Source organism: Doryrhamphus excisus, linkage group LG5, assembly GCF_037039965.1.
Source record: "Doryrhamphus excisus strain RoL-2023G ecotype Guam linkage group LG5, RoL_Dexc_Guam_v1.1, whole genome shotgun sequence".
NCBI lineage: Eukaryota > Metazoa > Chordata > Actinopteri > Syngnathiformes > Syngnathidae > Doryrhamphus > Doryrhamphus excisus.
Genome location: NC_136361.1, coordinates 20,360,482 through 20,384,188, shown reverse-complemented (window position 1 = coordinate 20,384,188; position 23,707 = coordinate 20,360,482). Strand labels below are relative to the sequence as shown.

Sequence of the window (23,707 nt, the reverse complement as noted above, 5' to 3'; positions counted from 1 at the left end):
TTCTATAATAGTAATAAAGGCCATTGCAATTCAGTTATTTATTTTTGAAAAGTTGATACACTTTCACCAACAAGGGATCAGTTGAGTCACACTCTTGGTAAAACATACAAGTATGTATTATCTGAGCATTTGCATACCCTTGACAATATTAAGCATATATTGTTTAACAGTAAACAAGTCGCAACATGTTATGCATTTTTCAAATACAGAGGTTGATAACACACACAAACTGCTGCCTTCTCTGGATATGGGAAAAAAATCAAAATGCTTGGGTTTATTGACATGTTAGTGAGTAATTAGGCCAGTTAAAAATATGTTTTATGTCTTTGGGGTGATTGTTTTTCTTAAAACTGCACCATAATGGTTAGATTTTGGGAAAGCATCAATACTGTGATGAAGTTTATGTTGAAAAAAAGGATGTCCACTAGGATGTTCCGCCATCATTCGTTAATGTTTGCATCGTGATTAAACAGCACCAATCCTGTGATGGGGTACTTGGAGAGTCTGAAGGTTGGGACAAGTGAAATATGGAGCTGGGAGAAAACAGGTTGCTATCCCATTTGAGGCAAATGGCAACGTTGGCCCATAGAAAACTTCTTCTTTTCCCTCTCGGCTCAGATCCAGCACCTGCAGATAACGTATATTTAAAAATATATTAAATACTTCAAAAGAAAGACGTGGAAAGACCCAACTGGCCACTGTTTTTTTTTTATTTATTTTTGACTGAAACTTTACAATATGAGAAATTTAGGAAAAACTACTTCCTAAATTTGGTCCCGGAATGTCTACTGTTAAGTAAATATAATGATTACGGATAAGAATAGATATTATATGTACTCAATAGGCATATGTGCAACACAGTATCCCACAATGCTACGTGAGCGGGATGGCTTTTTTCCCCATCTGTTTGTCTGTAAAAGCCGCATGTGATTGGTTCAATTTTAATTGGGAAGGAGGGGTTAAACAAACATATCACAGATGTTAGCGCACAAAAAGGAAGGTAGGAGACGAGCGAGAGTGAAAGAAATGTGAGGAAAAAGAGCAGTTTCCCGCCTTCTAAATACATTTTTAACACTTTGAGCCCTACAGACATGACCTAACACCCCTATAGTTGCCTTTAAACCCAGTATAGTATGAAGAAAGCCATTAAATGTTTGATTCAATACCATGAAACGTTTAGATCATTTGGAATGGAACAATCATGACACTGTTGGCGGCATCCTTACCTGAATGCATGCCAGAGGCTCATTGGTCCAAATGGAGTAGCCTCCAACCACGTAGATCCTGTCATCATGGACTGCTACTCCAGACTCATTCTGACCTGGGGAGGAGAAGTAAGATAATTCTACTAACCCCCAAGTAGAAGACACTGACAGGCTGAAATATCGACTTTTAAATTGTTGAAGATGCTCCATTCATTTTCTATGCTGGTATGCTGGAGCCTATCCCAGCTGGAGCCATTTTCTTCCCTCCATTTTTAAGTGGGATGTAAATGGTCCTTTATTTAATGCACGGAATGTACCAAAAGTGGCCCCCAACTTCAATTTCATGACTGTCGGTGGCTACGATTGGCTGGCGACCAATTCAGGGTGTGCACCGCCTCTTTACCGAGGCGCACCATTCCAGTACTTTTGAAGGGGTGTACTACACTTCCCTCACCTGTGAGTAGGCTGAAGGAGCACCGTGTCCACTGGTCCACATCCAGGTTGTAGGAATCGATGTGGCGCACCAAAATCCGGTCGTTATTGTAGTCCAGGTCGTTGCCCCCGAGCACATAGAGCTTCCTTCTCACTGCCGCCATGACATGGTAGACTCGCCTCTGTAACATGGGACTGCGGGCTAACCACTGGTCCTGAAAAGGAGTTGAACGAGGGGTTAATCGGCAAAAGAAAGTGAGACGACGAAGGTGAAATGTATGTACTATGAGAGGGAGAGAAGTGAAGGGGAGGCAGATGAATAGGAATATTAATATTTAAGCATATCTATGCAATGGGTAATTGATGTATGTGCAGTATAGTAGATAAATAACGTGACACCGGGGCTCTGCTTTGTACTAATGACTTCCCTCCCCATTTCTAATCATATGTTTCAGCCACTCCATTTTACACACACAGCCCCTGCTCATTTCACTAAGTGTGTTGAAGCTTATTTTGTGTTGGAGAATGTGTGTGTGTGAAAGGGAGCGAGGGCTTGATTGAGGAACAGAATGTGTGTGTGTGTGTGTCTGCTGGGAGCTGACGGGTGGCCATCTGTTGAGGGTAGAGTGGGTGGGGGGGTTGCTGTTGCTCTGGCAGGTGAATGTAAATTCATGGTGAATACAAATGAGCCTCTCTCGCTCTCTCTCTCGCTCTCTCTCTTTCTCTCTCGTGCATCCGTTCCCTCCCTTCCAGGCCAACATGTACAAACACAAACCCATATGGATGCACGCCTCACACTTATACATGCCGCATACCTCCACGTTATCTGATGCCTTACTAAGACGGGCCTCGTTAACAGCTGGCTCATATGCATACACAAACACACACTGCAGCTCACTTCATTACACTGTAATTGACTGTGTGAATATTGCATGCTTAAAATCATATTTTATTATACAGTATTTGATTTCATAACACACTGAAGATTTTATGTTAAAGGAATGCCTTTATCACGCACACACAAACATTACAGGATTAAAAAAAATTATACATTATTTTTTTTACTTTCTTTGCTGATTGGCTAGTAAAAATAGAAACAGGGAGATCTGAGGCGCAGCAGTTGATTGATGTCATATGACATCTACAAAGTGACGTTTATGACATGGGTGACACGTGCGATTGACCCACACTACCTTCAACATAATGGGTACCCCTGGCATAGTGTTTATGTCCACCATCTTGGTGACAGATAGCTACCTGCTCCGGCTCATAGACCATCAAACGATTCTGGTACTGAGCTGTGTTTGTCACTCCACCTGTGGAAAAATAGCAAAGAGTAAACCTTTTCAGGCAATGGTGTTTTGTGTGGTACTGGACTGGTACTAGTACTGGTACTATTACCTGGTACCAGTACTGGTACTAGTGCAGCTTGTGGTTACCGATGTTGTTCTTTGTTCTAATTTATCCCAAAGCATTCATTCATTCTCTACCGCTTTTTCCTCACGAGGGTCGCGGGGGTGCTGGAGCCTATCCCAGCTATCTTCAGGCGAGAGGCGGGGTAGACCCTGGACTGGTTGCCAGCCAATCACAGGGCACATATAGACAAACAACCATTCACACTCACATTCACACCTATGGACAATTTGGAGTCGCCAATTAACCTAGCATGTTTTTGGAATGTGGGAGGAAACCCATGCATGCACGGGGAGAACATGCAAACTCCGAGATGTCCGAGGGTGAAATTGAACCCTCATCTCCTAGCTGTGAGGTCTAAGCGCTAACCACTCGACCACCGTGCAGCCCTCATCCCAAAGCAATCTCATGCAATTCCTTACCAAACTTATCCAACAAGTGCTTTATGGACAGGAATGCTGGAATTAACGAATGTAGTGTAATATGGATGAATCCAACGGATGGGTGTTAGAGCACTGGCTGGAAATGGACCGGCACGGGTCGCATGAAAGGCAGCATTGTGTAAGGTAACACTACCTATGCATTCACATATAGTACAGGATATTCCCATTTCTATGGAAAGATCCTTAAACATCCCCCCAAGTTTTCTTTGGACTATTCCGCTACTTTTGCCCACATGGTGTACGTGTAGAACGAAGATCACCTTTGGTGTGTACTGTACCTGAGACCCAGAGCAGATTTTCAGCCACACAGCCAGCATGACAGGAAAGCGAGCGGTCAAACGGTTGCACATACATCCACTTGTTCTTCTTGGGACAGTATCGCTCTACCGAGGGAAGCACCTGCCTCAGCTCGTTCCTGCCGCCAACCGCATAAAGGTACTGGCCCAAAGCTCCCAGTACAAAATGTTCTCTGCAAGCCTTCATGGGAGCTATCTCGGTCCAACGGTTGGCCCTGGGGTCGTATCGACACGCAGTCCTTACTGCACACGTCCTCCCACTGGTGTGCTCCATCTCCCCTCCGACAACAAAGAGGAAGTTCCCCATTACAGACACACAGTGGTGGCTGCGCCCAGTGGGCATTGGCGCCAGCTCGCTCCAGTTTGACCCGCCTGCCACACGTACGTGGTCCTGTGCAGCCGGATTGAAGTAACGTAACTCCTGGACTCTGCATACCTCCCGTTTCCTTCCACCGGCGATGTAGAGCGTTAGGGACTGGAAGCGAGGCCTGGTGCGTGCTGACTGGTGGAGGGGCTGTGCAAAGGTGGCGTGGTGGTAATTCAGGGCTTCTTCCACCAGGGTGGCGACAGTGGGGCTGGACTGGACCAGTGGGTGGCTGCAGGCTAGATGATGTAGGGTTGAGACGTCCATCAGGCCATAGCGGACATGCTGGAGAAGATCCTCGGTGTACTGGTAGCGGCAGTCGTGTTCCAACCACATCACCACAAACTAAGAAAGGGGAGACAAAGCGGCGATAAAGATACACTTGTTCAATTCCTGCAAGATAACTTTTAAACATCGTCACCATCAGCTACCTGCTCATAAGTCAGTGGGCATGATTGATTCGAAAACTTTGAGGATATCCATATTTACTTACAATCATAAACCAAAAACCATATTGACAGTAATGTAGACCAATATCTGTGCATGTTGTGCAATAAAGACAAGGGGCTGCATGGCGGTTGAGTGGTTAGCGCACAGACCCTAGTTCAATACCACCCTCGGCCATCTCTGTGTGGAGTTTGCATGTTCTCCCCGTGCATGCGTGGGTTTTCTCCGGGTACTCCGGTTTCCTCCCACATTCCAAAAAGACGCAAGGTTAATTAGCGACTCCAAATTGTCCATAGGTATGAATGTGAGTGTGAATGGTTGTTTGTCTATACGTATGTGCCCTGGGATTGGCTCCAGCACCCCGCAACCCTTGTGAGGATAAGCGGTAGAAAATGAATGAATAAAAACAAGGAAATCAAACAGCGCTTATGACATCATAGACCGGCAACATACAGGATGCACGCCATATTGTACGCAAACCGTAGAATGAACGCAAACCAAAGCAAAATTTTGGGGTCAATTTCCAATGTTAACCAAAAAAACATGGGCAGACTCTAACCAAGGTTCCACAACACTAAATTTAACTAATCTGTCGTTTTTTTAGCATCATGACAACAGTGCATTGCAATATTTACAATCTTAGCTTGTGAGGAAAAGACAGAACTACATAACTGATTAGTACATCACAGAAAAAAAACACAAATCTCCCACAATGCCATACAAAAATACACCCAATAGGTGGACAGCAGCAGAAAAAAATGACATAGCGTGTTGTGCTCCATCCCAAATGAGGTGCACATCTTGTCACAGAATAATATGATCTATCAGCACCGGCGCTCATAAAAATAGATACAATAATCCTTTATTCGTCCCACAGTGAAGAAATTCAAAACAGTTAAAAAAAAAATCAGTAAAGAAAACACAGATTTGCAAACAACAGCGAAAGGCTGACTTGAGGGGGGGAAACAGTGGAGGACTCCTAATCGTAATTATTTTTCAAGATGCCTGCAGGCTATTATGGAAAGACTCAAGCAAACACAACATCCACGAGTAAAGGCTGTAAATATCCATGGGCGCACTCTTTTGTTTCATGCAGGCGAACTGCGTAATTGAACTTGACTTGTGGAAGGTTATTTAGATGCTGAGAGGTGTGAATGTGGGCAAGATGTCTGGAGATTACCGATTTCATTATCGTGCAAACAAAGTGCATTTTTACTGATCTTTCTTGAAGTAGAAAATGCTCTGATAGGCAACTTTGGTCAAAATTGCGTCAAAGCAAAGAGAAAAAATACAGAATGCGGTGCATTTTTGTGCGCCGTTATGTCGTTATCATAGCTTTTGCGTTAGTTTTCCTTCAAAAGCATCTCTGCCTTCCGTTCTCTGTCATTCACCCTGCCTCTCTCCTCTTCATAGCTCAGCGGTGACAGTGTGTGTGTGCGTGTGTATACACATGTGTGCGGGTTTGCGCGGTGACAGCTGACTGTGAAGGTCACGCCGCATCACACAACTTCCTCGGGGCACAGAATAAATCAACTCCTTCCGCCCCATGCTGAAAGAAAAAGTGGCAGTGTGTGCGTGCACGCTTCTATGTACGCAAAAAGGGTAAAGAGGGGAAGAGATAGTGAGGGAGGAGAGGGGAGGCGGGGGTGAGCTACATGAAGGCAGAGCAAAGGATGGCAAGAAAGAAGAGGGAGGAACAAAGCCGGAGAAAATGTGATTTTCCTAGCGTGAGAGACTCTGAGAAAACTCACAGTGATGATGATTGACAGCTAAGCTATATCGGTCTGATATTGGTGTGCCCACCTCCCCCTCACACTTTCGGACGATGGCCCCCGCTTCCCGTTCGCTTCCGTCTGATGCTCAAATTAACCTTCTGGGCGCAGTGAAGGAGGCCCAAAGCAGCCTAATCAGACACTGATTATGGCGGCGGCGGCTGGTTAAGGGGTCAGGGTAATTGTGCCATCAGAGGCCTGATTGTTTTCAATCAGACGAGCAGGCGACTGACAGCTGGGGGATTGGGGCCCTGATGGAGGCGCGGAGGGCCTAATCAGAGACGAGAAGGGGCAAAAGAGAGAAAGGGAGAGAGAGGGAGAGTGATGGAGGGAGGGCGCAAGGGGGGGAGGCTGATTGGCGCAAATGAACAGTCAAAACGGCAAGTCCTCACGCGGCACCGCCGCTTCACACCACAGTCGACGCACACACCTTGACACTTCATCAGACAGGCACACACTCGCACATGCTTGCTTACACACATGCATGAATGGATGACAATCAATCACACACACACACACACACACACACAGTCAGGAAAAAGAGCATTGTGATTGCAGGCTAACACAAACAAACAGTATATGAGATGCAGATGGCAGTGTTTCATTCGTTCTATTAGACTGTGCATGTGCTATGTGTTGTGTCAATCATTTTTTTAGGCTGCCTTTGAAATTAGTCTTAAGTTGCAAGCTCTGATTATTGTTTCTCATATCTCGGTATTGTTTTTGAAGCGACAGTGCAAGCATGTAAAATTGTTCTATTTCAAGTTATTTTACAGTTACGAGTGTGTAGTTAAGTTTAAAGAGGACCGTTTATGCTAATTTCCGGCCCTTTGTACTGAGTTGTGGACTCCAACAGAGCAGCTACACACAATAACCCGCTTTGTAGATCTTCCAGAATATGCACCTATTCCAGCTGTATATCCTTGGCTTTGCAAAACAAGCTGTTTAATTTATTCTTATTTCATTCATTCATTTTCGACCGCTTTTCCTCACAAGGATTGTGGGGAGGTGCTGGATCCTATCCCAGCTGTCTTCGGGCGTGAGGCGGGGTACACCCTGGACTGGTCGCCAGCCAATCACAGGGCACATATAGACAAACAACCATTCACACTCACATTCATACCTATGGACAATTTGGAGTCGCTAATTAACCTAGCATGTTTTTGAAATGTGGGAGGAAACCGGAGTACCTGGAGAAAACCCACGCATGCACGGGGAGAACATGCAAACTCCACACAGAGATAGCCGAGGGTGGAATTGAACCCTGGTCTCCTAGCTGTGAGGTCTGTGCGCTAACCACTCGACTAATATTTAATTTATTTTATTTATTATATTATTTATTTAATTTTATAACTTATTCCACCTACTCCCGGCCTCCGGGCAGGGCCACTCTACTGTGATTAGTCACACTCCCAAGCACTCCCGAGGACTTCTGGACTACTGCCGATGTCGGGGTAAGTTAATAATTAAATAAAGCGTTTGGAGAGCTATTTGTTAAGTTTTAACCGGTAACCCCTTGTTCTTGCATCTTTTAAAGTTGTATTGGATAACTAAAATGTGACTTATAACGCCGTCGTAGGAACAAAACGTCCGTCAGAAGGAGGCTACTGACCCTGTGACCCCACCAACAGCACTCGACAAATGGTGAGTGTGCGGCCATGGACCCGAACCACCCTCAATCATAGACATGTTGTCTACGGAGCAGTAGTTGATAGTAATGCGCAAATGAGTTAGTTTGCCAACTGACATTAACTCCTAAAAGATGAAACAAGGAGACAAACACCAAAAAAGGAAATAGGTACTGGAGTTATAATGTATGGAGATGTTGCCACCAATGAGGCCTTCCAGAAGCTATGGACAGAAACAAGATGGCTATTTACTTTGCAAGACGGTTTTGTTGTGCACCCCTGAATTTTATCCTAAAATGTTAAGTTAGAAGCCACTGTGCTCGTTGTAAAAATGTTAGTCTGGACCTCTTGCATTGTATAAATATGGACGTTTCCATTCCATGAGACTTGAGGTACTGTAATACAAATAACTTTGAACCATCTTGCAGGACTTTAAAGCTAAACTTGCTACTCATAAGACTTATCTGAAGCTGTCCAACTACATGTTTCAGTTGCATTGTTTCCCGTTTCTCCAAACTACAGGACACGCAAGCATTAATCGCACATTTACAATCTAGTGGTGTTACACAGAAATTGCATCTATGTGTTATTAAATTCAGTCTCACTTAAGTTAAATGCCGTAAGTTGTTGCAAAACTAGGAATCACACACGGACACACACACTCTTCCATACCTTCCATATCTCTTCTTCACTCAGCGAGGTGAGGCGGTCACTCTTGAGCACCTCCTTGAGTAGGCGATAAGGCAGCTGCAGGGCTTCCTCCTGGCGGTTCTGGCTCAGCTCAGAGAGGTGACCTACCAAAAAGTCCACCACGGCCTCTTCCAAGGCAGGCAGGTGGAAGAGGTCGGCCACTCGGTACAACTCCAAGTAGTTCACGCTGCTCAGTTCCTGCAGGGAAGGATAACATGCACGGGGAGCATTCAGAGCTCAGGAAAAACGGACGCCAGTTGAGGGTCTATAGGATTTAAAGGAAAACTGCGTTGTGTTGGGAATTTTGCCCATCATCCACATTCCTAATTTGAGACATGAATGCGCATTCTGAAGAGATAGTATGCAGTACTGGCAGTAAGTATTGCTTGTTATCATGTAGACTAGATATAAAGTGTTTTTTAGTGTTTTAATAGTGGGCTTTATGTGCATTAACTAGCTGCCTCTTTTTTAGCTGTTTTTATATCTTTAAAACACAGAGAAAAGAGAAAGATGTGTGTTCATGTCTCACAGAAGAATTGTAGATAATGGGCAAAATTAAAAAAAATAAAGTGCAGTTGTCCTTTAAAATTGATGAAGAATGACATACACACATATGTGCAGTAGAAATTATATTAAGACAAAGAAAAGCCTAATGATCTCTTACTTTGGTCAACTGTGCCGTTAGCATCCTCTCAGTGACTGCACACACCAAAATACTACAATAATGCTGAAGCGGTATATTTAAGAACTAATGCTACACAGTCCCATTTGCTAAACATTTGTTACACAGTGCATGGGCTTTATCAGACAAGCCACAAATGTGCAGTTTTTACATTAAGTGTTAGCTGATTTCAATCTCACTGTGTAATGAAAAAGCAGTGAGGGAGAAAGGCAGTACGTGTGGATTTTTATATATTTTTTTATCTTAGTAAACTGAGCTTGAAATGGAATGACACTGCCATCTTGTGGCAGCCTTTGATATAAAACAGTGCAGATATGCTCTCCAGTATATTGCATTAATCCTTAGATACATAAGTGGGTCAAAAATGGACAAATTCTTGAAATATCTTTGTAATGAAAATTTTTCATTATTTAATATTCCAGGTATTCCTCAAAAAACATGTTTTTGATATCATGCCATTCACATTTTTAACTTACCTTTTATACATTTTAAGACATTTTTGTTTTTGTGTTACTACCCCAACCTTCCATAAATGGGTCAAAAATGGCCAGGTCAGGTTGTTTTCTTGAAATATCTTTGTAATAAATTTTTTTTTTATCATTTCATATTCCAGGTATTCCTCAAAAAACATGTTTTTGATATTATGCCATTCACGTTTTTAACTTACCTGTTATACATTTTAAGAAGTTTTTGTGTTACTACCCCAACCTTCCATCAGTGCGTCAAAAATGACCTGCATGCATTTTCTATGGAATCCAATAGGAACTTTTGATTCTTATCAACTTATCAACTCCTAAATATAATACTAAATATCATACAAGTGATTATTCCTAACCAAAATGGCAAAATTGGCATAAAAACGCATTGATTCTAGTATGGGTCATTTTTGTCCCACTTATGGAAGAGTGTAGGGTCCAGTCACTCATGCATCTAAGGGTTAAACATGTAATAAGATAAACCACTTCCACACTGGAAATAAAACAGTAATACGATAGTAGTAATACTAATGTGTAAGCATGTGTATACGACTTTCTCTGTATAGAAAGTACACACATCAATGGATTCAATATTTGTGTAATTAAAAGAGATTAGCTGGAACTTTGTGCAGTGTGTAGCGGTCACGACATCATGTACTGGATCTAGTGAATTGTCGAAGTGGATGTTTGGTTTTAGTACCTGGATGAGGTAGTGGGAGCAAATGCTGAGGAGCTCCAGCAGTTGGAGGTGGCTCCCAGCAGACAAAACATCCTGAATCACTGCTGGCTCCAGCACAATCTGGACAAAGTAGAGGAAAAGTTGTTGAGTCGTATGTCTCATATAAAACTGCAGGTGCAGTTTTTGGAGTAATTGGAGTCATTTTGACTACTCTTTGAGTTGTCCTATAGAATGTAGCCTACCTACCATGTTTATGTTTTTTCTTAGTTGAGTTGGAGCAACACAACCATAGTTTGTAGCCTTATAGACAAAAAGAACAGATCCCTAATTATAATTATCAATAAAAAATTTAATCATATTGTCCCGTATTTTTATTCCAACACGATGACATGATCCGCCTACCTTGGATTTGTCCATGAGACTGACATTTACATCATGTGTGCAGATGCTGAGGTCTGGCCATCTAGACAAGGTACTTTCAAGTGTAATGTAAAAATGAATTACAATGATGGACATGTCTGTTGGGCTTAATCGTCGGCTGAATTGAATTCTGCTGTTATTTTATGTCGCATTACTTTTTGCACCTGCTGCCCTCATCATTTCGAGATGCTGTTCTGTTTTTATAGCTTACATCAGTTCTGTCCTCTTTTCCGTCTTTAGATGTATTTGTGCCCAATTACAATACGGCAGCAAATAGTACTTCCGCAGTAGTTGTTTTTCTTTGTCTTTCTGTTTATTAAGATTAAGATATTATTGTGATTTTCAGAGAGTCCGTGAATGCATCTCATGGCAGTGACAATGAGGACGTGTCAATGGTGTTCCAACACTGCAGTCGATGTGTTCAGGTGAGAATAAAGTTACAAAAGCCCTTCACACTTTGGGTGACCATGTGTGGAAATTACACTCTGCTTCCCATCTGCCGTGTGGCTTGACGTGATGTGCAAGCGTTAATTATACACTAAATTTGAACATAATTAATGAAATAAATGATTTGCCGCCGTTAATGTGTTATTTCTGACAGCCCTATTGTCTCAACAAGTCATTAAAAACATCATGATCAATAGTCAACTAAAATAACATGTTCTCCTATACTATCACCAGACTTTTTCCGACCGAATCAGACAACTCGTGCGGCCTGAGTGGACTCACCTTGACTTTAGAGGGCAGAAGCAAACCTTTGCTAATCCACTGTGCAGTGCTGTCCTACTTAACCACAGAGCCGTGACTGCATCAGTAGTACGAGGTGAGAAAAACGACAACATCAGTGTCTGACTCCACTGCCTGTCACAACTACTCAGTGGTGGGCTGAAGTGTTAGGAGTATTTTTTTTTTTGTGTGTAAAATCTTACCTTCAGATTTTATGGGTCGGAGAACGGCAAAATAGGTGTTTTTCATCTTGGTGGAACAAAGAAATGTGTGACTGTCTGTCCACGTTATGATGTAATTTTACCAACATCAGCTCATTAGCATTCATGTGAACATGTTATTCTGCTTGATTTTGACCACATTAGGGTTTGCTTGTTATTTATTACAACTCCTATACCGTTTATCAACTCCGATAAAGTTGGGTTGGGTAGCTAGCACTGGAAGTCCTTCGTAGCACATGGGAATGTGAGCAACTACAGTGGAGTGGGCCATGTTTGGAATTAATTAAAACAGTTTTCGCGGGAAGCACAAAATCCAAAGAAATACAGCTGGAATAGGTGCAGATTCTGGAAGATTTAAAAAGCTTTCATGTGTAGCTGCTCTATAGGGGTTCACACCTCAATACAAAGGGCCGAAAAATGAGCATAATAGGTTCATATATCGCTTTTCTTTTTTCAAAATAAACCCACTATGAATGTTAGCTATGCTGCGTTTAATGCACCTGAACTTCACATGACCAAAGTCAGTGTTTTGCAACACATTGTCTGCTTCAGTGTGGGAGTGAGGAGAGCTCTTTCTGGACTTTTACTGCGCCAAGTACTTGCAAGCTGTTACCTGGAGACGAACAACTGCTGTAATGAGCGTGTAAAGGGCACGCATCTGCTATCAACGTATATATTTTTGAGAGAAATGTAGTTTTACAACCATATAAAAATGCCAAAATATCTGTCGTGCGTCATGGCATTCAAAGTCAATCTAAGGCGAGGGATGGTAACATTTGGAAAAAGGTCCAAGGGCCACAGAGTTAATCACCCCTATCCCATTCTCTTCAGAAAAATTAAAATGAATTTCACAAAAATATAAACTGCAGTGACTTTTATCAAATAACAATAACGTATAGGTTTGTCTGAGCCAAGGTGAGGGTCGGTGAACGCAACATATTAAATTACAGTTGATATAAGACACATAAGATTTGGGGTGCCGGTGCCTCAGGAAAGAGAGCAGGTCATCCATCCTCTGTTGTGTCCTTGGACAAGACACGTCACCCACCTTGCCTCCGGTGCTTCCCGTTGTTGCATAACTGTGACTAAATTCTTGGTGGTGGTGGGACAGGCCGTAGACATGAATTGGCAGATTTGGCAAATGTAGCCATGAGATCAGTCCCTGCAATCTTTAGTTGACCACCAGGGGGGACTATTGCTGTGTTCCTTTGTCAAATAATTAGAACATGAAAACCAAATAACATATCAGAGTCCATGGACAGCAATATGTGGTTATAGCAACACAGTTAGGGGGATCCTCCACCAAAACCAAAATTATTTTTTGCTGTTTTTTCTGATTTTGGTTGTTGCTATAGTCCGGCATGGAGGTTTGTATAACGGGTCATTGAACACCTCGCCTGTCAGCCTGTTTTTACTGAAGAACTTTGCTCTGGCTTGCTAAATTGGTCTTCCATTCCTCCATTTTCGCATCTTCTCTCTGCTACTCACCGCTCCCTCCCAAGCTGATGCTTGCTCAGCTGATGCTAAAAATCCCAAACACAATGAGGGTGTAACTAACCGTTTTTTCCCACCCCCATCGCAAATTCGAGCTGTTTATTCGTCGGGGTCGCTAGGACCTCATGTGGTAGCATGTCTCGTCAACCTGCAGGCCCGTATGACATGTGGCTGAAGGATTTTAGTAGGTCATTATTTACGGTGTGGGGATAAGCATATTGCCCTCATCTCATCTGCTATCATCTCCTCTAGGCAGACAGGAGCTGAGCCAACCCATGCAGAGAGGCTTGCAAGCCTGCTGTTGACCTAGATACACTCCCTAACCAACTACTATTTGCTCATTTCCACCATGGAAATAAAATTAGGAGTAATTACAACGTGAGTTCCGGGGCCTGTCGCTCGGCTCTTTATTGGACTGAATAAACCTGACGGTACAAAGGTCAGCAAAGGTCGTAAGAAATGAACACACACTTGTTATGACTTGCAAGAGTACAAAAACAGCAGAAAACGAACAGTGTGTCTTCCAATGATGTGTGTTGACAAAAAACTGTTCTTTTTGTGGTTCAACGTGATTGAGCCGCCGCCACACATTCCCACCACTCGATCCACAGCCACGCTGCGGAATGAGATTATGCTGCTGAGATTAAAATGGTAATCTGCAAAAGCCTTGTTATGATTTATTTAGGTGATGTGGTTGGCACTGGTGAAGAGTGACAGTCGGTACGATATTAAAGTCATCTTCATTTATCTATCTTTTCATTTACAGTACATATATTTAACCGTTTGTGAATATAGTTATATTTGTTCTGATAAGAAGCATAAGTATACTTAAATATTTAAGTATGTATGTATGTCATGTACAAGTTTACCACGGGTGAGCATCCAATCACTCAGCCATGATGCATTTACTGCCTTACAGAAATTTGGATATGTTCAACTCTCTTCAAAAATGTGCGTTGCAAAGGGAGACACAAGAATGAGACAGAAGAGCTGCAGGTTGCCGACTCATGGATTAGTAACGCTAACTGAATACATTTTTATGATATTAATTTAAATCTAATTATTCCGTTCCAAAGAGACAGCCAGCAATGTCAACACAAAACACATTTTTATAGTTTTAGAATTATATTTACACACCATCTTCCTATTTTGATGAGTTACTTCTTAAATCCGATGGTGTTTCTCACCTCTGTAAACCCAAAAAAAGCCAAAGAAAGTTTCAAGTGCCACATTGTGTTTTTCAATGGAAGTAAAAGTTTCCTAAATATGCTAATTTCTCTCAATTTATATTCAAAATATCCCCAATCAAGAGTCTTGGTCTGGTCTCGCTTACCTGTCCAGTGTATGCAAAGTCCAAGGCGTGCTTCAGTCCGACACTGGTGACTCCTTGTAGAGTTACTTCATCTGCCACACTCTCCACCATGCACAGGCTGAACATGGCCTGAAGACACACAGCAAAACATGGGGGTCAGCTAAGGGATTTTGACGTCTATTTCTTCTTCTTCTTCTGTGAGTTGGTGCCGCACATCTGGACAGCAAAATGAACTGCATTAGCATAGATTATATATCTCACTATAATATATATTCTCTCCTTCGGTCATGCACAAACCAGCGTGTGTACCACCACCAGACGTGCAAAATCAACGCCCATGCAGTCTGAACCTGCTGATTGCAAGTACAGATTTGTGTGAATGGAATGGAAAGGAGGTTATTGATTGCTGCAATCAATAACTACATAGGGTTTAAGCCATTGATCAGGCAAATGGGTGATGTTACAGACATGGACATGATGCAGATTGCTTCGTGTTTATATCAACTCTCTCAACTCTGATAAGAAATTAGGAAAAAAAAAGTTAATCAAGTAAAACGTAAACATCATTCTGGTCAACTATGGCTATAAAGTTGCATTTACTTAGTTTGTTCAAGTCAATCGGTTTGCATGTCTATTTTAAGTAAGGTTAACTAATTGGGTTTTTCAGTGAATCCATCATACATAGAAGTAAATCTAATCAATATCACCACTTTATTTAGCAATATAAGGCGAATAAAAAATAAAAGTTGAAAGCAATACTTTTTCAATGTGTGTCTGACTGAGAAATGTCTGCCTAGCCCCAAAATACAGTTCATAATTTGACTTGGTGATATTTTAATTTGTTGGTTAGTTCGTTTGCAAAACCATTTTTTCCCCCATTGGGGGCATGACAGAAAATAATTGAGAACCACTGCAGTAGGGCAAAGAGATGCAGTCACCCACCACAGCCATCACATTTTACAGTTATGTGCGTGTCAGTGTCTAATTTTGCAGTTAAGATAATTTGATTTATGGAGTCAAATTTTGGAATTCAATAACGGACATTTGTCGGAAAAAAATAGCACAAGCAAACACAGATTTTAGAGAGTGTTGAGTCTAATTTTGTGGTTAAGATAATTTGATTTATGGAGTCAAATTTTGGAATTCAATAACAGACATTTGTCGGAAAAAAATAGCACAAGCAAACACAGATTTTAGAGAGTGTTGAGAGTCCAGTGTCCGACCACATTATATGCCTCATAGGCCCAGAGGCTGGCCTGTAAACGCACACATTTGTCCCAAAACCCCAATCCAATTCCTGCTGATTCATGACACACATGAACTTTAACTCAGCAATGCAATGCTTTCCTGCGGCGAATGGCCATGCAAGACTAGGAAGGACTTGAAGCTTGCACATCTCTGCTGTGAGCACAGCCTCTTTGAATTTAAGACTGAGCTAATTAAAAATCCACTGGTCCATTGAGCATGGAGTCCTGTGGCAAAACCGTAGTCTGCACACATGAGTGTTAAACACAGTAAAGCGGCTGGAGACACAGGCACCGAGCGAAAAGGGAAAACTGCTTGTACTTTGCATGTTCATCCACCCTTTAGTGTTATTACTGTGGGCACAGGCAGTGTTTGCAGAGCTGTTTGTCAGCGTGAATGTTCCTGACCTTGGTGTAGGTGCTGAGGGACAGCTGATGATGGATGGCTCTGCTGACCTGGAATATAGATCCAGTGCGGAAACACACTGAGTCTTGTTCACTGCAGTCCCTTTCCCAATGATGTTGCAGTGGGAATACGCTGATGAACTCAGCCTGACCTTCTGGCAAAATAAACATGGCTTCTTGTTTGATCAGAGACACAGGACTTAGTTAAGCTTCCAGTATAGTTCTCTTTTAAGCCATACAGTGAAAAAAATACATTTAGATGAAATATGACTTTCTTTAATCCAATGCAAATATCAGTACCGCAGCTCTGGGTACTTGCCAGTACTCACACCAAGCTAGGAGAATGCTTTTTTTGTCTTTGTTAGACAACTAATCTGTTAATGATATAAAAACGCTTTGTTTGACCCAGCGCTGTTTTTGGCGGCATTTTTATTTTTGTAATGCGGTCATTACACATTTTTATTGTAGGACTACCAGTGTTTAGAAAACTCAGGTAGACCCACTGGTTATTGTGGGAAACATCCCTAAGCAACCCCGCTTCCTGTATGCACACTCTATAATGCTACACAGACAAGCACTTTTGTTCCTTTACTTACATAGAATAAACGGTTAGGACACTGATAAATTGTTACTTATTGTTGCTCTTCTGACTCTTCAACACGACCAAATAACGCTGGAAAGGTGTTATTCAGTAACCATTTGTCGGCTAGTCCAGCTGCATACTAGCCTATGTTCCCGAAACAGTCCAGTGTGAAATGCAGTTGACAGATTAAAATATTTTTCTTCTACTGGCAGGGAATTAGGAATTCCAACCACTTGTGCCTGATGGTGGCATCAAAACAAATGTAGCAAACAACGTAAACAAAGAAGCAGAGAGCGTATCTCTCCTACAGCCGCACCCATTAGGAAGCCCACCCTTTTGTGACATCACAAAAGTACAGTTTAACAACGCCCTCTGAAACTGAGCGTTTTGAGCCATCCCAAACTTCTTTCAGGGTTCGTTTCCAAATCCGTAAACCTCATTATCTGGAACTTTGGCATCATTTAATATTAAAATGCAACATTTTAACTACATTTAAATGTCAGACAAGTGAAAAAAGTCCTAATATTGTGAGAAACAAATTTGATTTAAAATTAGGTTGGAAAAAAAGGTTATAGTTGACAGTTGACAGTAAGACAGTTGAATTTGCTGATGTTGTTTGGCATGGTTCGTCCGACAGTAGCCTGTTTTGTCTTTGCAATAAAGTGAATGTTGGCATCAGCCATAAACCGAGGAGCACCTGTATGACTTTTTACATCTTCTTGCATCTTCATTAAGGGCTTGCAGCAGTGGCAGTCAGTCCTGTTGCACTGTCACAGGTAATGTTTCACTAGGACAATAATAGCTTTTAATGAGATTTGTGTTCCAACTCAAGGGTGTGTGTGTGTGTGTGTGTGTGTGTGACAGTGAGAAAGAGATGCTGGTGTGACTGATTTAATGTCCAGACGTCTTAGTAATGTGACGACATTGGAAGAGGCAGGTGACGCATTCAAGTAACTCACGCTTGGTCAGGTATTTCATTACAATCACTCACGTCTGCTGAGCCGGATAATGCATTCATGTTTCCAAGTCACTCCTACGTGTACTGTATGCGTGTTGAGGGAGTACATTTTCAAATGCCATACTTTTTCCAGATTTTTTTCCGGACTCGGTAAATAGACGTGTATCTTTACGGCTGCAACAATTAATGTGGATTAATGTAGCAACAGTTAATTTATTATACAATTAATTAATTAATTGGTTTTAATTGCTAATTGATCAAATGGAGGATGAGAACAGAGGGCACGCCATTCAGCTTGTCAATCTTCAAATGTTTTCCAGGATTGCCCTAGCAAGCACCTTTTTATACTTTTATATACTTTTTTTTTATACTTTTCATTTTATACTTTTACACTACAGAACAGTGGTAAAGGTCTTTCACACATTCATATTTTTCCATACTTTTAGTTTCCATTCCTTGGACTCTATAATGAGCTGCAACAATTAATCAACGAATTAATGGTTAATCGATTACCCAATTAATTGACAATTATTTTGATAAACAATTTTTTTATTTAAATATTTAAATATCCTCTGATTTCAGCTTCTGAAGTATGAATATTTTTTTTCAAATTTCCTTAATCATCCATGAAAGCAGGCATAGTATCTTTTGTTTTAACCAAAACAAGATATTCAATCAATCAATTAAACACATGGTAACTGTTTATATCCTCTGTAAATTAACTAAGATAATTAAGATAATAATATCATGAAAACACAAAGACCTCTCTCTGATTCATCTAATAATCCAAGCCGTCCGCATTACACGTAGCAGCATTTGAAAATTGGATGAAAGAAGAAGAGGAAGGAGGACAGACAGGGGTTTGCCTCACCCATCTACCCTTTCTGAAGTGTGAGGTAAAAATAACCTTCACTCACACAGGAGATGTAATCCTACGGCAACTTTGATGAATTTAAGCTGCCCTTCATTTTCAAGAGGGATTAGTTTTGATTTCCTAATCTGCTCTGTGTCTCTAAAACAAATCTCATTGGTGCTTTTTTTTCTTGCGCAGTCCATCTCATCTGACAGCAGATAGCAGCAGTCGGAGCTTTGCATTTATCTTAAATTGACGAAAGCTTTGACAAGAAACATGAGGGGTGCAACGAGATGAAGAAATGTGTTGTAGCCTCTTTACTGTGTCAGTGATTTATATTTTTTGTAAATGAAAACTGGAACTGAAAAGTGTGATTTCTTAGCTCTTCCCTGATTATTCAATAATTGTCTGGCAAATGTATTTTCCCAATGAGTTAAGGAAAATGAATTTGACATAATACTAAGAACCAGGTGCTCTACTAACTGAGCTGTTATTCTATTGCTAATTCCCATAATACATTGCTGCTCTGCTCTTTAAAATGTTGTTAATATTACATGTTTGTTATATAATTAGCTTTTTGTCATTCAGTGGGGTATTGGTAGATGCCATGTGTTGTGTGTATTTATTTACTCTGTGTTAATGTTCAATTAACATGACTACGCTCGTATTCTTTCATGCCCATTTTAAACTGGAAAATGCAGTCTCAAAAGAGCCACATCTGGCCTGTTAGGCGTACATTCCTTGCTGTAGCCCTTTTACCACCCTGTTGCAAGTACAATTTTCATTGCAGCCATGTGTGGGTACATGGTCTATGGGGGCATCACACTGTGAATAATATAGTGTGTCTAATTCATTCTAATTTAGTTAGACAATAAACTATGAACAAAGCGATGCACAAGCCTCATAAGGGTTATTTCTGTCTTGTTATGTAAAGTTTGAAGGTGGTTCGAAATTTTTTGTCACAAACTGTACGGGCCAGATACAATACAATTCAGGAAATAAAATAAAATGTAGCCAGTTTTGTCAGTGTTAACAGTTACCTACACTGCTGAAAGCCACAAAGGAAATATTTTGGCTTCATATCTGTGATGCAGTCCATCACTATGATATGCAGTGTATTAGATTTCTGTTATGACAAAGGAAATCAGGGCAGTCTCAGAGTTTCACAATAAAATGACCCACTGACAATATGTTCACTGTCAGGTTTTCCCTCTTGACTGAGTGACGGCTCAAAAAAAACATTCAAATTAAAACCCGGAAAATGTCCCGAACGCTAACCGAAGTTCCACTATATATAATTAGGTTCCAAACTCACCCGGAAATAATCGCTGCATGCTGCCAAAATGGCTTTGTGGGCGTGAAACTTTTGCTCCCCTGCCACCAGCGTGACATCGCACAGAAGTCCGTCCTTCCTCTGCTGGTTAAGAGCGGCAAGCACGGTGTCCTGATGGGACTTGGACTGGCAGAGTCTTTGTCCTGTCAGCATCTCCCTGCTGAAGGAGACACATACATTATGCAGTATAACCGAGTACAATATCTATCCATCCATTTTTCTCACTCGGGTCACGGGTATGCTGGAGCCTATCCCAGCTGTTTTCGGGCGAGAGGCGGGGTACACCCTGGACCGGTGGCCAGCCAATCACAGGGCACATATAGACAAACAACCATTCACACTCACATTCATACCATAACCTAGAATGTTTTGGAATGTGGGAGGAAACCGGAGTACCCGGAGAAAACCCACGCATGCACGGCGAGAACATGCAAACTTTGCCATCTCTGTGTGGAGTTTGCATGTTCTCCCCTTGCATTGCGCGTTCTCCCACATCCCAAAAAAGCATCCTGACACGCATTGTTTGATGACTGTATCTGCCCATTATGACTTACTAATTTCCCACAATTGATAAGACACTGGAGAATTGAATGTGTCAGTCACTGTGTCTAAATGAGTGACAGGTTGACACACTCTAATTGCTCTGGGCTCATGTGGCCAGACCAGGACACATTTTCTAAAATCTTGTGCTGCTCTATCATTAGTATGCCACCCGACCATCCAAATCCATCTCTGTCCACTTACAGTGTCGGCCATCCCTGTGAGTGCTGCAGCCTGCCAGGAGGCAACACTCTGTGGTGATGGGGTGAAAGACAGAGAACATAATGGGCGTGTGTGGGTTTGCATGCCAGTGTGTGCATTACGGGCCACAAGTGAGATGAATGATGAGTCAGGTTGTTTGTTTGGAGATTGGACCTGATGGAAGCGCCCAAGGAGAAAATGACAATATATACCTTGCTGCATGGATGTGGCAGCAAGTGACATTATATAAAACCTGGTGAGGGATGTTTACTATGTAGAATTTGTGTATTGTGCAAAAGACTTTAAGAAATTTGATAAAATGTGTACAGTGTTCCCTCATTTATCATGTGTAGGTTCCCAAAATAAGCCAAAATAATTAAATCCACGAAGTAAACAACTTCATTTTTTTTAAACAATTATTATATATTATATTATTATATAAGGATGTAAAACCACTCACCATAAACTATGTATACTTCTCCCAGACACGCAATAGCATTTTCTCAAAAATGTTCAGCACTTCCTTTGAATTTGAATTATCAACCTACAGGTTGGAGACAAAAAATTATTAAGTGGCTCCCATATTTCACTCCTGTGACCGTGCCTTTTCGTCCTGGCACCGTTCTCCTGAACTGTAGCGTTTTTGTATCCTTGTTAAAACATATTGCTCCAGTACTCCTGTGGCAGTTCAACAGGTTTTTCTTTTTTTAAAGAAAATACAGCAAAAGCAGTGTTTCTCACATGACTGGAATCTATTTGTGGTGGTGGTGGGTTGGTGGCGCACTTATGTAATCATCTGATTTACATAACAGACCATAATGCATTAGTAAAAAGTGAGTAAAAACAAATATTTTTAGAAAATAAATGAACTTTCTTTCTATTATTTGTTTAGAGAGGGGCCCACAGCAGCACCCGCCGCTTGTTGAGAAGAGCGATGTGCTTTCATGTCAGTCACCAAATGACTCTTTATTCGATTTGTAGCTAGGGTTTGATTACTTATAGCGACTTTGTCACGAAGTTGGCAACTCCCCTGCTGCGTTTTCTTATTATCAGACCAGGTGCATTATAATGTGGTTGAGTGAGGGCAAACAGGTTGGGCCAAATGTATTGGTGGCGGCCCAAATTAAATGGGAAACACTTTGAAATGAAGCAAATTCGTCCTAGCTTTAACACGGCCTGGCTTAGCATGGCGCATTCCTAAAGCGAAAGGCGTAAACTGTGACGGTATGGCAGCGTTTTTGATACAGTTGCTGTGTTAAACTGCCACTCATCTTTGTGTTCTTATATAGGACAGTCAGGCATGAGGCACACATCTGCGTTAACCGATAAATAGCTGCTATCACGGCCAATACTGCATTTGATGAATACCTTGTTTGTATGCACAAACAGTTTGTATGCACAAACCAGGTTCTTTACCTGAGGCCTGGTTCAGAAGGCATGCCCCTGGAAGCAGAACGAAGGGACTCTTGTGGCGGAGGGGGTGCTAAGCGTCTCCTGAGGACCTTAGTCTCCTCGGTGGCAACACACATCAGCTTGATAGGACGGAACACAGTGTCAGCTTTAGTCAGTCCATCCACTCAACTGCAGTGTGCCCCCCCCCCCTCCACACACACACACACAAACACACACACACACACCTCGTGGGATGCGTGAAGATGCAACCGGCGCCAACTTCTGTCTTGACTCTGACTTTGATCATTGATCCTTTTTCAACACAATGAACTGTGGCAGCCAATGAGAAATAACAGACGCCATGTTCTTTTCATAGATTACACACTGGATCCTACGAATATCTCTCAGTGCATGTGAGTACAGTAGAGGTCAGTACTGTGAAATTCATGTGGCTTTCCACGCTCACTGACCACACGGCACATGAACTGTACATAGCGGCTATTCGTGGGTATCTTAAGGCTTGTCTACCTACGAACACACATGGAAGCATCGTCTCTAGTGATGGCGGCACTGAGTGTACCGCTGACTCCTTTTGAGAGTAGTTCCCGGCAAGATGTAGTTATCGATCCATTCATGAGTGACCTTCAGATACACGGCCACAGGCAAATGCATCTGACTGATGGCGGACAGGGGGAGCTACCTTACATCTCCAGTGGCAGGCTGACATATTACATTAACTTACAGTACATGATGAAAGAGGAACATATAATCACAATATTGTATGTGATACTCGACTGAGTCATTTGTAGCTGAATATGATCTGTGAGGGAAAAAAAAACCCGGATGAAAATACAATAAATAAAGATTCAGTCACAAACACGTCGTGAAATGGTGATGGAAGGAAGGTTTGGGCTATCAGAGAAGTAGACATCTTTGTTGCATTGACAGTCACTTTGGAAAAAGCTTCCAGCTGTCAAAAGGTTTCCTAGCAACAAACCAGCGCCTGGCTCCAAAACCGGGAAGGTGGTCTTCCCATGCTGGCGTAAACTTCCATAACACACAATATACTGAACATAGTCACATGTGGCAATGTTATAGCTCACACACCTCATCAGCGTCCAGTCCTCGTCAGCGTCCTCTGTGACAAAAATGTCATTTCATGTCCGGGCACTCCGCTTTTGAAGCACATCAGCAGACAGAAAAGAGAAAGAGCAACAACCGCGAGCAAACGGCACTTTATCTGTGTTAGTGTAGCACCTAAATTGTAACAACAAAACTCCGCCTTCCCTATGGTCACATGAATGTGGACAAATGGGGGGACATAGCGCCTCCAAGTGGTATATATGGAAATAGCAATGTATCAATGTGAGTCCATCACTGCTGGACAATGTTTGGACACTAGGGGGCCTCCGAGGACAGGACGACGTCATGACGTAATTACGCAACAATGTAGCAAGAATGAGCCAGGCTAATTAAATAAATCACCAGTGTTTTGGTT

The 23,707-nt window shown here is 41.9% G+C and overlaps 1 protein-coding gene and 1 long non-coding RNA gene across 5 annotated transcripts; one reads left to right on the top strand and one right to left on the bottom strand.

Moving 5' to 3' along the window:
• Positions 1–188: 188 nt before the first annotated feature.
• klhl32 (kelch-like family member 32) lies at positions 189–23,497 on the bottom strand. 4 transcript variants are annotated; one of them, XM_078790910.1, is made up of 11 exons: positions 23,317–23,497; positions 22,234–22,349; positions 20,059–20,233; positions 14,722–14,829; positions 10,549–10,647; positions 8,673–8,888; positions 3,772–4,498; positions 2,895–2,953; positions 1,660–1,852; positions 1,227–1,321; positions 189–627 (listed from the first exon to the last, which is right to left on the bottom strand). In XM_078790910.1, exons 2-11 carry the CDS (start codon positions 22,344–22,346, stop codon positions 466–468), a joined length of 1,947 nt encoding a protein of 648 aa, XP_078647036.1. In that variant the 5' UTR covers positions 22,347–22,349; positions 23,317–23,497; the 3' UTR covers positions 189–465. The 4 variants fall into 4 exon arrangements, with proteins under 4 accessions (XP_078647036.1, XP_057909194.1, XP_057909195.1 ...); XM_058053211.2 differs by having other exon boundaries at positions 20,059–20,236; positions 23,317–23,496; XM_058053212.2 differs by lacking the exon at positions 23,317–23,497 and adding an exon at positions 22,455–23,305 and having other exon boundaries at positions 20,059–20,236.
• Positions 7,949–14,759, top strand: LOC144898533 (uncharacterized). The gene is made up of 4 exons (XR_013627422.1): positions 7,949–8,016; positions 11,294–11,372; positions 11,629–11,770; positions 14,699–14,759. It is a non-coding gene; the product is annotated as an uncharacterized LOC144898533 (long non-coding RNA).
• Positions 23,498–23,707: the final 210 nt, after the last annotated feature.